General features: G+C 39.3%; 1 protein-coding gene across 6 annotated transcripts in view; it reads right to left on the reverse strand.

Annotated features, from left to right (window-relative positions):
• Positions 1–13,642, reverse strand: part of LOC121952636 (connector enhancer of kinase suppressor of ras 2-like) — a 40,499-nt gene that overhangs the window by 18,789 nt on the left and 8,068 nt on the right. For 3 of the 6 annotated variants that reach the window (XM_042499430.2, XM_042499432.2, XM_042499429.2), the window contains exons 3-8: positions 12,186–12,388; positions 10,139–10,226; positions 9,012–9,053; positions 8,796–8,915; positions 5,851–5,910; positions 5,625–5,693 (exon numbers count right to left, since the gene is read on the reverse strand). In XM_042499430.2, the coding sequence (XP_042355364.1) occupies positions 5,625–5,693; positions 5,851–5,910; positions 8,796–8,915; positions 9,012–9,053; positions 10,139–10,226; positions 12,186–12,388 (582 nt within the window). Of the gene's footprint in view, positions 1–5,624; positions 5,694–5,850; positions 5,911–8,795; positions 8,916–9,011; positions 9,054–10,138; positions 10,245–12,185; positions 12,389–13,642 lie in introns of all 6 variants that reach the window. The other 3 variants (XM_088088919.1, XM_088088920.1, XM_042499427.2) reach the window with 1 other exon arrangement.

A 13,642-nucleotide genomic window follows, 5' to 3' on the forward strand; every position in this document is an offset into this window, starting at 1 on the left:
CGCCGATCATTTGGGTCATTTCATGCAACTTTTCATAGGAATGACCAGAGTCCTGCCTCCAACGCGTTAACCAGGTGTCTTTATCTGGTCTCCTCCCAGATTTGAGACTGAAGCAACATGGCAGCTCGTTTAGGAATATTTGAGGCCAGAAATTAGCCATGCACTTGCTGAATCTTTATATTAGATTGACAGCAGTTAGTTCCAGAGTTTTTTGTGAATATCCACAAGCGCAGAGTCGTGCTGGACGCCCCTGATTTGCATAAAGTAGCCTAGATTCAACTTTATGCAAATAAGGAGCAGACGCCCCTTCACTTGAAATACAGTGCAGAGCTGCTAGAATGCATTACATGAGTGCACACAACAATAAATAAGAAGCATGGAAATGACGGATCTTGTAGACACATACCATGAGTCTGGGTCTGTCTGAGGTTCAGACATTTCAACCTAAATCTCCCCGATGATTCCTCTAACGCTAAAGCTAGCCATTTTAATGCATTCTGTGCATACACCGGTCAACCTAGCATGAATTGAACCCCTTTTCAAAGGATTTTTAACTATAATGTGGGAAAACCATGTTATACAAAATATTACTTTAAAACATGTCTGAGGAGTTGTTGGGTGTTTCCTTTCACATGTGATTTGGATGACTTTTCATTGCACCTAACCCTCCTCTGTGCTGTTGTGGTCGTTACTTAAATAATACACGTGGATCCTGATGGTTGGAGTCTGCAGCACAGCCTCGGTATGCTGATGAAGATGCTGAATGCAAAGTTGGATGCCTAAGGGCATCTTGTACACCTCCTGTGATATCAATCAGCGGTCGCTGTCATGATGCGGTAAGCCCCGATGTTGTATGTTATGAACAGCTGCATGCCTTGTAAATAGTCTTTAACCCAGTTCTGATGACATTTGGCACCACAAACACATCCCGCCCAGAGAAACACAGTCTGTAGCTGAACCAAATATGCCAGGTCCAGTTTGGGGAGGAAATATCCTCTCTTGCTTGGCTGACTGCGCCGAGTTTCTTGCGTATTCCAGGCTGCCTTAGAAACCGGGCATTTTTCAGGCACTGACCTAGCAATCACTTTGTTCCTTTCCAAGTAATTTTTCACCTTGACAACTACTACACAGAAATCCTGCACACAGAAAGTGCATTAAAGAGACAGACCGACATTTCACTCCAAAACTGGCTTTAATCTATGATAAAAAAGATTATTTTGCTGTGTAAAGCCAACAAAAATGTTTATTTAAAGCACTGAAACCTATGATATTTACCCTCTTTTTTTCAACTATCCACTGCTTTGTCTTGTCTCTAGATATGTTCTGCTTTAGGGTGCTTCTTATAAAATGTGATGCCACTGGTTTCATCTTTTTGTTTTATTTCCTTCAGGGGATTCTGCTTACCCTCTCCAGTGTTAAAATTTACTGTCCTTTTTATGTGTTTGATGCCTTCTCTATTTATTGACCTGCACCAGAAATTCAATCTATTCTTGCTGCCTGGAGTTATTTATGTCTCACATGCTGTCTTTATTTTATAGTCTTTTTAATGTTGTGCTCAGTAGCCAAAATAATTTGCCATTTCTTTCCAGCTTATTCTACATGTGTTATAACATTTTCTGAGTTTATCATAAGGCAGCTTTTGCCTTGGAGGATTTTTCCCTCCTTAGTTTCCTTTGGTTGATGTAACTCCTTCGCTTTAGCTGTCATTGTTACGTCTGCTTCTCGTGAAAAAGGATGCTAAAATCCAGTGATCTCTGTTCTGTGTCTTTCTGCTCGACTTCTCCCTGCTGCTTTCTGAACTTTTTCAAGCATTTTTATTTTTTATTTGGTATTTTTTTAAACCTTGATGTTTGTGTTACTGTCTCTCAGGCCACAAGACTGTTTTTTAAGCCCTTGCAGTCCTTTCCTGCTCTGGTTTCTCAAGTTCTTGTGAAGCGAGATGGTGCAAGGAATTCTGAGCTATCACCGACACATCTAGTTCAATGCAGCATCGCCCTGTTTCTCCGAAGGTTTCATCGTGGCTAATGCCCTAATCCTTAATGGGATGTTATGAACAATCAACCACCATGAATTTGTTCTTAACTCTGGGCCACACTAAATTAGATGTATTATGATTGACAGCGCAGTTCTGGATCAGCACACACGTCAACTGAGTTTACATATTGCCATCACCCACTTAAGCTGTCAGACTCACTCAGCTGCTGCTCATTTCCAGAACAGCCGCAACAAGACATCTCTCCATCACCACCACCTCCTCAGCATCCACCTGTAAACTCTGTCCTAGTTCCATGTACTAATAACATACAGTAAATACAGCATCATAATCATCACTTTATGCTGTTTTTCCAGCTGTTATACAAGATATTAAAAAAAAACATTAATAAACATTAGATGATACAAGAGATGTGGCAAATGATGATCAAGGTGCAGATTTGAAGCCCTGCTGCCAATCAATCAAAGAAAGCAAAATGCTTCATCAAAAGCACAACGTAATAAATAACATAAATCAAGGAGCTCTATGTGATACTCAGAACATGAATATAGCAGCAAACAAATATTTCTCATGTAAAGATACAGTGAAGTAATGCCATCCTAAACAAAAAATGAAGCCATGCTACCTGTGTGTGCTGTGCATGCATGTCAGTACATGTCAGTCCCTGTGTATATATCCCATCTAAACACTGAAGAAGGTGGATGAGTCAAACAAACACCGGACTTTCACCTGGGAGCTCACAGTTTGTTTCCCATGTGAAACAGAAAGTCAATAAAGTTATTTCAATAACACCATAGTGTGTTAATATGTGTAGCATGCTTCACTAGCTGATGATATAGGCCTATGTCATGTGACGTCACATTAGGATACAATATTGACAAGTGTACATATTTTAAACCATTATGGGGTTTTTTTTCTAAAAAGAACCATGTGCGTTTGTTGCCTTAACCTACGAAAGTAAACGTAAAAAGGAAGTGTTTTACCTACATTGTAAGTTTATTTTGAAAAAGACTGTAATGAAAAGGAACTGTACGTTTCCTGCCAAAATTAAAATGTATTTTGAAAAGACACAATGCATGTAAGAAGTATATACTATACAACTGACACAGAAGGGTACCTAGAGCATCACATTTTGACATGTAGGTCCATTGACAAAGCAGCAGTATTTGACGAGTTGGGATGAGAACAGCTGACTGAGCTCATATAGCTGTTACTGCTGATATCAGGACAGCGTCGTCGCTGAAGCAAAGCGCACACCCTCCAGTTTCTTGCCCAATTAATACCGTTGGTTTTGTCAGCACTGTAGCTGTTGTTAGCACTGCTCAAGCTGCTAGCACCATTAGCTGCTAGCCTCTGACTCAGCCACCTCCATGTTGAGAACCCTGTGCAGAAAGCCTGAGTCAGACTCTAAATCCTAAGTACATTCTGAATGTCGTATACAGCCCCTTTGACAATATTAATTACACCTCTGGTGTGACAGGTTAAATGATCTGTCTTTACAAAAAGGTCTGTTGGGATAGAAGTGCATTTCTTTTGGTTCCCCATTAGAAGCACTGACATCTTCGTGCTCTCACTTTTTGGCAGTCTTTAAACTTTGCTTCACAGTGAGATGAAAGAGTCTTGACATCTAAATCAACTCTGTGTTTGCACTTATTCTCTATAAAAATGGCTGAATTCAGTGGGTGAACTGACTGACTGAAATGAACCTGACTTGAGCTGTGCAATTACCATACGTCTGGCTGTTGCATACACAAGTAGCAATTATTTTAGACAAAGGATGCTATATTTAAATTGTGCACCACTGGAAGTTTTTGCTTTCATTTCCACTAGATTTATGCAATGCTATGTACAACAGCAACAGGCAGTTTGTGCAGTTTTGTCTCAAAGACCAGTGACGTGACCGGCCAATTATTTCTGTCTGGTTAGTGCTCCTTTGAGGTTGAACACAGCACAGTAGAGAATAATTTATGGTCACCACACACCTTTACAGTGGTGGAATGTAACTAAGTACATTTTCTCAAGTAATGTTCTTAAGTAGCCCATCATTTTGAGGTACTTGCATTGTACTTGAGTATTTCCATTTATGCCACTTAATATATCTACTCCACTACATTTATCAGATAACATCAGTTTCATTGCAGATTCAGATTATTAATACAAAGTATAATCAACTAATGAATGAAGATTTATTATAATAAGTTAAACTACAGAGCAGGATAAGAAGTAAATAGCTGTAGCATTAAAGTGATGAACACATAAATGCAAAAGTAGTTATCCAGTAATATAATATATTATCTTGAAATTGGCCATTGTGCATAGTAAGTACTTTTACATTTTTGTACTTTGAGTACATTTTGATTCTAGTACTTTTGTACATGTGAGTGAGAGTTTGAATGCAGGACTTTTACTTGTAAGTGAGCATTTTCAGACTGTGGTATTACTACCTTTACTTATGAAAAAGATCTGTGTACTTCTCCGACCACTGTTTTTTTTTTTTTTTAATCAAAATAAGAAGACTTTTGAGTCCCTGGTGGTCAGGGGATTTAAGGCAACATCCCCAACCAAGGACCTTTATTGCATGCCATTACAATAGATTTATAAATACATAATAACACCAAGATACTGACTGTTGCCCATTCATTCTAAAGTAGTTGCTCGCCTGGCGCGTACACCCAAAAAGTTTCTAGCTTCTGGGTTTACTTCTGCAATATACGGCCCACTGGTTATGCTCATTAGTGTTTCTCCCGCTGGCCCCGCACACGAGTTTCTGCTCTGCTCATAGACTTTGTGATGATGTCACAGATTTTTCAATCACTTTCTCTCAGCTTGAGGAAAAACGGACAAACAATTCATAATATAAATATGCATTATAGACCTTGTTTGAAGTTCAGTGTGTCCTGTCAAAAGTTTTACAGACATCTCTCTCAGTGGTGGTCTATGGGGCAGATGCTTTTTGAGCAGCAGTGGATTATTTCACTGCAATACTGTGAGTGGCCACTGGGAAAACTTGCTGCAAGGTGGAGCTCCTTTCCTGGGGGCCATTTCCCATCCCTCTTTCCTTTGTTTCCTGTTATCTCTCTACAGTGTATCTCAGAGAACGCAGAAACCCACCAACCCACTAGACACCTACAATACACCCTGGGTGTCTAGCAGTTTAAACGTTACCGACAGTAATAACATTGAAAACACTGCATTTTGGCCAGAGTTCTTAAGGGCCCTAAGCAGGTACCTCCTGATGGACTGTAGTGCTCTTCTGAGCACAAGTTCAACGATTTCAACTGACCCTGTGACAGCCAAAGACACATATCCATCCAGAAAGAGTAAAATATCCACATCCTCAAAATCATACAAGAGGCACTACAGCCATCCACTTATACTCTAACAAGTCCAGTAGTGCTGTGGTGGCTCACTGTTGCAATACAGATATGAATGTGTATAAAGGTACCACATACACATTCACAGCGTGTTCACATTATCTGAGGCAGGTATTTCTTTGTGGACAGAACAGGCGTGGATGAATTAAACAGACATTTGCATAAAGAATCTGCAAATGCAAAATGCATATAAAAGAATCTTATGCAAATTCAGACAGCAAATATGAGAAGCACATAGAATAAAAGTGTTTTCTTACCACTGTCTGATGGTTGACCTGAATGACTTCATCTCCAGCATGGATTTTCTTACAGCGATCAGCCAGAGACTGATGGAGAGACGGAGAGGCAGGGACATTAACTGCAGCTCGACAACAGGGCTTACTGTGATTTGACCATAAGTGACACACCAAACTCTTCTGTATTATGCTGCAGTGCAGTGAGGTCAAAATCTATACAATTGAACACAAAGAGGCTTGTACTTACTCCTTCCGTTGTCCCGGTGATTACATGCAAACCATCATATGTCGATTTGATATACATGCCCTGAGGGAAGATAGCAGGAATATAAATTACTTCATTTTAAAGCAAACTTAAACACAAGGCTCCTATAACGCAATGCATCTCGACTCAGCCACACATCCATTTGCAGAACAGACCAGGGTCACATATTTGCAAATCATAGCATTTGTTTAATCTGCTTGGAGAGCAAAATGGGTAGGAGTTTAGATTTATCTAAACTTTTTTACACAGCAGTGAAAGATTTGATGGTTTTTCATACTGAGCTCAGATTTGTTGTGTTGGACAAATGTTAAATTTACTACAGGAAGTTCCTTAAATATCACATTGGTGTACTTTTCAAACATACACGGCACAATCTGAGGTAATATCATGTTGTGAATCTCACTTAAATGCTCCTTTGAGCAGATTAAATCAAACGTGGAAGATTATTTATCTGCAAATATCATTTGTCTGTTGCATAAAAAGCTAAAAGTTTTTAATTAAAGGGGTCTAAAGGGCATTAAAAATGCACTTAAATACATACACACACAAACACCCATTCCGCACAGATGTGCGTGAGTACACACGTTCTCTCACACGCAAACACTCACATGGACACACAGAGGCAGCATGCCAGTCTTCAAGATGAGTGGAAGAGATTTATTTTTAGGCCACTTGGCCCACTGTTGTGTTCAGGTCTCACTGAACGGATGAGAGAACTTCCATGCCCCCTGCTAGCATTTGTGTGGGGGTGGGGCTTTTATTGTGGCCCCAAGCAGGGCGCTCGTGTCTGAGTGTAGGTCAGTGCGAAGATGGAGTCCAACAAAGTGCTGGTGGTTATACAGTGGCGGCTATAAAAAATGTCTTCTTTGCTGCTAAACACACGATCTACAGCTTGTCCCAAAAGTAAGAGCAAAGAGTTATTTGTTGCACATAATCTGAAAATTGAAGCGTTTTGTATTTTCTTAATTTCAGCATGGACAACATGTTCTTTTTATGTTGCATTTTACTGGCTGACTCATATGCCCACAAGCTCAGCAAAACCCAGTTTTGGGACAGTGAGCTGCATTAGATACTGGACAGTACAGCAGCACACAGTCTTCATGTTTAACTGCAATATTCGTACTATTTTAGAATGTGAAATGATACCGTGACTCATGTAAAAAGTGCCAGTTTAAAAATTCAAAAGCCACTTGTCTTTCCAGACAACATCCCAGATACTCTGGGCAACCGGATGAAAACTGTTAACTGCAAGGACTTTGTATTAACCCCAGTAACAGAGTGATTTATCGCAATTTTTTCAAATGACATTACCCTCACCCAGAATGCATTAGGGTTATGTTGTCTCATGTATTTTTTAGGAGTTCTAAACCTAGGAAATAGAATCCAAACTATTTGCATGGCTTGATATTTCAAGGGGTAAGTTAGCAATATGTTTTTTTCTAATTTGGGTCAGCCAGCCCTTCCAGTAAATAGCCTGTCCCCTTGGTCCTGCCCCAAAAACACCTACAGAAGAAAGAGTTGAACAACAACAACAATCAGGCAAGGTTAGTATTAGTGATTAAGCAACTAAATTAACTAATTTTACATTGAGTGAGATACATGCTGCAAGATAATTTGCACATGCCATATTTGAATCACACAAAAGTCAATATGCTGTCAAAAGTCATGCTGCTGTGATTTCTGTAATTAGCAGGTTTCACCATCATCCAGCATTATTAGAACGAGTAGTTTTGTACTTTACTTTTCTGGGTAGCTTTATCCTTTGTTATTTCATCAAACCTGGAAAACAATTTAAAATCTTGAAATTTTTAAACATATTAAACGAAACTCAAGCATACTGAAAAGTATACTGAAAGCCTGCTTATGTACAGGTGCCAAGTATGGGATCATATTGAGCATTTTTTTTTCTTTTTTTTTTTACATATTGTGTTTACCATGAAAGTGAGTCTGCGTGGTGTGATGCTGGTTGAGTCACTTATGTATGCAACTTGTGGTAACCTTTTCCTTTACAAGCTGCAAAATAACATGCGTGCTTTCAAAACAAGTAATATCTAATGACATTTTCTTAACTGTCTTTATGATACAGCTATAACTACTGGCATGTATGCAAATAAGGGTACAATTTATAGGCTATGAAAAACGGAATTGCAGTGAAATTGCAGAATTATAACTACTTAATTTGCTACATGGAAAGTAGTGATTATTTCATACAAACAGTTCACCAAGGGTGTAGGCTTTGTTTAAACATTGAGGGACACCCATGGGGTTTATGGGTCCCCGTGCAGAAACATTTAACCATCAACCATTTAATTTTCTGCCTTCTGGCACTTTTTTATGCACAAATTGGTACTTTTTCTACACCAATTTATGGTGTAAATGTCTTAAAATCTGTCAAAATAAAAGTCCTGTTTTTATTGGAAAGGACAAATGCACATGTTCTAAATATTAAGCGGGACATGTCCCCTGTGTTCTCCTGAACACAGGATGCACGTGCACCTATGCAGTGCTCACAACAATGAACAGGCAATAGGAAGGTAGCAACAATAACATCTTTGTTGTGGAAACTATTTAGTAAAAAGTAGATTTTACAGTATTAGGGCTGAAAATATATATTACTCACCAAGTACCTGCTATTATATTAGCTTCACAAGTCCTAACTGAGTACTTATATATCACCAACTTACAATTAATACCAATATAATACCTTGAAAATCTCTTTTTAATGTTAAATATTAATTTTCTCAGTTATTGCACTACAACCATTTCCTCTTATATAAATATTGCTGGGTAATTTGTTAGTTATTTCTTGCAATTACTGTGTAATTAAGCAGCCTGTAATTTACACAGACCATCCTTTACTGACACACTGGGTAGGATGACCAATGAGCAACCCACATAAACTGTGCAAGTCTGACTGAGGGTCTTACCAGTCCTTCAGTGGATTTTATGTTGGCGAGCTGAACAACTTCCAAATGTGCAGCCTGGGACACCATGGGATCCGAGGACAGGGAGATAATGTGGTCGCACACCTCAGACAGAGTTTTACACTGGGGAGGACATTTTAGGGATGAGTATTATCTTAAAAGTGTCTGCATTATCACTTTATTTACATCCGATCCGGTGTGATAAAGTCTGAAACTCACCACATGCAGGATTTTGTTTTCCGTTTCGTACACAGAGCAGTCCTGGGGAACATTCAGAGAGCACTGTTACCTCAAGAGAATGTGTCAAAATGGAGTTATTATTGGCATTTCGGCTGTAGGTGGATGTAAGCAAAAACCGAGCAGCTTGGCACCTATAACCCCCAACACTCCCACACAGGCATGCACAAACACAAAACAAATGAATCACCATTGCGGAGGCATGTCTCTCTCTCTCTTTTTCTCTCTGCCAGTCTTCCTCTCTCGGCCTTCAACTCTCTCCCTCTTTCACTCCCACCTTCAATTTTTCCCACTTACATTTTTCTCTTAACTCTATATAAACATTATTCTCAACAGAGACTGTCCTAAAACCTATTAAGCATCGTGTCTGTCATTATTTACTGATCTTTCAGGGTCGCACAGGGCTAGCTGTGCTCGTCATTATGTTCAGGACAAAGACAAAAACACTAATATTAAAACTGAATCTGTTATGAGTTTGAAACATTTCATCTGCACTGCAGCTTCGTTAGTTTGTAAATATCTAAAATGCGGCACTGATGTACGTGACAGCATATCTGATGAGTGAAAAACTTGTTATATGTAGTTCTCTTTTATAGCAAATTTAAATATGTATTTCTCACAAGCACTGACAGTTGCAATTTATAAAACGAGAACATTTGCGCATGATTAGAATGAACATCCCATTCTCATATCAGTGACCGATGAAGTTTGAACAGTTGCAGAACGTTGTGCGCCTGCTGTTGTTTAAACCTTTAATCTTTACTCCTGTTTGAATACTTATATTGATGCAATGTGTGCAAAAAAATAGGAGCTGTGCTCTCGCTCTGGATTGGATGTGTATACAAGGAATTAAGTGAGATGCTGCTTCAGTTTTTTCATGTATCAAGCACAATAAATTATTTTCTGAACTTCAGCTTTTAAAAACATATGCACATACACTGTATATATGACATGAAGAGGTTTCTAAAACTACTAAATATATGAAAACCTTTTAGTAAAGGTGCATTTTTTGCTCATCATAATACTTTCATGTGGGGAATCAGGTTACTTTTTGAGAGAAAACTTGAGCTTGAGCTGTAATATTATACTCGGCTACACAATGTCTTTACCTGTTGTACAATTGTAGTGAGCTCAAGACACAGCTGGATGACGTTGTTTCTGGTCACGGAGTAATCTGCCACCGCAGCAAATGGAGACCTGAAAAAGAAGGAGCACCTGGAATGAACCATTAGATCATTCTTCCTATGAGACTAAATCACTGGTAAATCTGTGGGAACATTTACAGACAAACAAGGGTATACATCAGCACACATACACATGCATCAGGATTGCATTATTTCTGGAATTACCGCCCGAGAAGCGTGCATCTACCCATGGACAAGAGGCTCCTGCTCATGACAGTGCCAGATGTAAAAATGAATGGTGTCCTCCTTGGCTAGTGGTGTTAGCTAGCGCGGTGGTGCTAGTTGAGCTAGCAGTAGATGCAAATTTTGTTCTGCACAGTGATTGGGTTGGTGGGTGTAGTTCAGTAAAAGAAAATAGTTCCTATATGAAACTGTTCACAATAAGGTCTTTGGATTATCTCAAGTAACCGGGTCATGACCTCTGGAAAGAGACATTGCTGTTGAGTTCTTCAAATGCATTTTTTTGGCTCTTTGAGCAGCATCTAGTTCCATTATATTGGAGAGAAGGCAGTCACTCTACAGCTGATATCTCCAACACTCTGCAATTCACACCAAAGCAGTCTCAACTGATAAATAACACTACAGCTAAGAGGAAAAATATGTACTTTTGGGGGCTGAACTGTGCCTTTAAGGGTTCCTCACCAATATATACTCGACACAACCTAACAATCACTGCTTTAGTTTAAATTTCCACATTTCTTTCTGTTCTCCAGAGTACATTAAACATGACTCCAGAGTCATATTTGAACTGCAAAGTGTAATTTTGTCAGTGATGACGCATCCAAACATGAAAATGAAACGTCGGTTATTGAATTTTAATTAGGATAGATGCCTTTATGACTGCCTATGGGAAAAGAAACAGCAATTCACTTTGTTATTTCTGTTGAACGCTGTCTGCTTTGAACTTCCAAATTCATCAAACAGACACACACAAACAGATGCAAACACACACATTGGCACAATCCCGCAGAGAAGCAAAGGGATAAAGCAACATATAAATAGACTTGCTCAGTGCCTTTTTGGCCACCCCGTCAAAGTCTACTTATATAAGGCCTTTACTCATCTTTTCTTGTCAGCTGATTGGTCATGGACAAAACATTTAAAACAAAACTGGTCTGTAGTTAAAAAAAAAAAAGAAAAAAAAAGACAAGAATCCCAAACCACACAACATGAACCAATGCATGATGCTACATAAATATGATGGTCTTGTTCCTTCATGGAGCAGGTTTTTATAGAATCTGCTGTATGTTATTCAGTAAATGTAAAGAAAACGTCACATTTAAAAAGTCCATCGTTTCAAATCCAGTGCAATCCAGAGAGGCTATTTCTGCCTCAAAATCCAAGCCTAAGTACATGTGTATACTTCAGGGCTCCCAACTGAGAGAGAGTTCTAGCACTTTTTATTTATGCATTTATTTTTTTACCCAATGGATTGCTGTTGATTTGAATATCATTATTGATTTTTTTTCTTGTATTTATTTATATCATCATTTAATGGTATCTGAAGCTTTGACAATTTTGTTTTACAAACATTCATGACAATAAAGCAAATAGAATTGAAAAAAAAATGAGAGCGAGAGAGACAAAAAGAGAGAATCAATATGCTGTGTGCCACTGTACAATGAAATGAGACTTTTTTATTTTAAAAAGACAAATTTGTGGTTAAGTTGTGATGATTGGACAAAATTGCAAGGTTGCGCAGAATACACAGTGATTGGCTGAATTTGCATAATTGTTGTGATCAGGATGATCACAACAATTATGATTACGCTAATGATTTCTCATTAGCGTAAGAGCTAATGAGAAATCACCACAAATAAACAACTTAGCCAAAAAAAAAAAGAATAAATAAAATAATACAGTAAATGCAGGGCTTTTTTTTCATATGACTTTTATGTATGTATCCAAGTGTTAACACATGCCTCTTAACATGATTAAATGTATTACAGGTGCATCTTTTTGCAAATCTCACCTGTCCAGCCATGCCAGGAGGCTTTTGGCTGCAGCAATCAGGTCCACCACGGAGGTAAGGAAATCGTTGGGCAGCTTGCGCGTGGCTCGGCCATCATAATGGCCGCTGCGCCTCCTGCCTGTGATGAAGTTCTGCAGGTTCTTAGCAGATGCGTTGAGCTTATGAGAAAGAGTCTTCAGATTCTCAGTCTCCAGCCCGTAATTCTAGAGGAGAGAGGAGAGCAAACTCACTCTGTTTGACCAGTTTGTCAGTGTTTGTTTTAAGTGTGATGCATTCCAAGAATTTCTCCAGTGTGGAGACTGAAACTGCTCTGTGAATAAAACAGATCACTGACAGAGGCGCGCACCTTGTCACACTACAGAAGACACTGCCCTTTGACAAACAGAAAGAGGAATGAAACCACTGACCCATCCACCCGGCCCCGCTCCCCTGCATCTGTCACGTTGCATGTCGAGAGATAGCGTAACACTCATTACTCCGTCCACCAAACTGCACGAGGGGGCCAGTGGGCGTCTGTCACGTCAGAGTTTCTTGGGAGGGGAGAGCATGGCAGGAGGGCCACTAATCATATTCAATACAGCAGTGCCTGCGAGACTTAAAACTAAATCCCAGTTACATAAGGAGCTTTGGGGCTGAAGCAAGGCCCCCCGTGCAGCGATGCAGGATGAGAGGACTTTAGATTCAGATTGCATCTGTGACCTCAGTCCACTAAATCTCCATCCAGTCTCTGTACTGTATGTGTCTCTTGGGCTGACACGTACCCATCTTCATCTCTATTCCACCCGCTCTCCTTCATTCCTACTTCTCATAAATCCTTTACTATCTTCTTCTTCTCTGTCTCCTCAGTCTAACTGGTCACATTTAACACCACCACAGATGTGCATTTCGGGAGAGCTTAAAATGTGTGATCAATGCTCAGCATTAACATCCATGTATACTTTGATTGTTTGACTGTGAAAATCAAAATACGGGTCTGAAAAGACGGAAATTACAGTATCTTAAAATAATGATTCAGCAGGTGGATGATAACAACCAACTCATAAAAAAATATTTCTCAAATACAGAGAGAGCTTTAAATTTCCATTGAACTTCAATCAAACTGCACTTGTTAAGTGCTGTGGGGAGTTCAATTCCTTAAATGTTCTACCTCAACACCAAATATCGCCTACTTGCAGCTTCTCCGATTTGGGAATTTGCTGCATTTCTCTGATTTACAGGCTTATTTATCCGTAAGCCTGTCACGAAAACAACTTCAACAACTTATCGAGCTCAGCAAAAACAATCGAGCTCATGTTCATATATCACATGGTATTGCCCTTGTGTTTGCATGTGCACTTGTTCACACAGAGTGCACCAACATTTGAGCCAACGTGATGCAGCAGGATTTACTGACCATTATAAAATGTGGTTGCAACATTTAGGTTGAATGGACAGATAAAATAACATGCTGAGGCGTA

The sequence above is a fragment of the Plectropomus leopardus genome, chromosome 15 (genome assembly GCF_026936395.1).
Source record: "Plectropomus leopardus strain MGB_pleo_1.0 chromosome 15, ASM2693639v1, whole genome shotgun sequence".
Taxonomy (NCBI): domain Eukaryota; kingdom Metazoa; phylum Chordata; class Actinopteri; order Perciformes; family Serranidae; genus Plectropomus; species Plectropomus leopardus.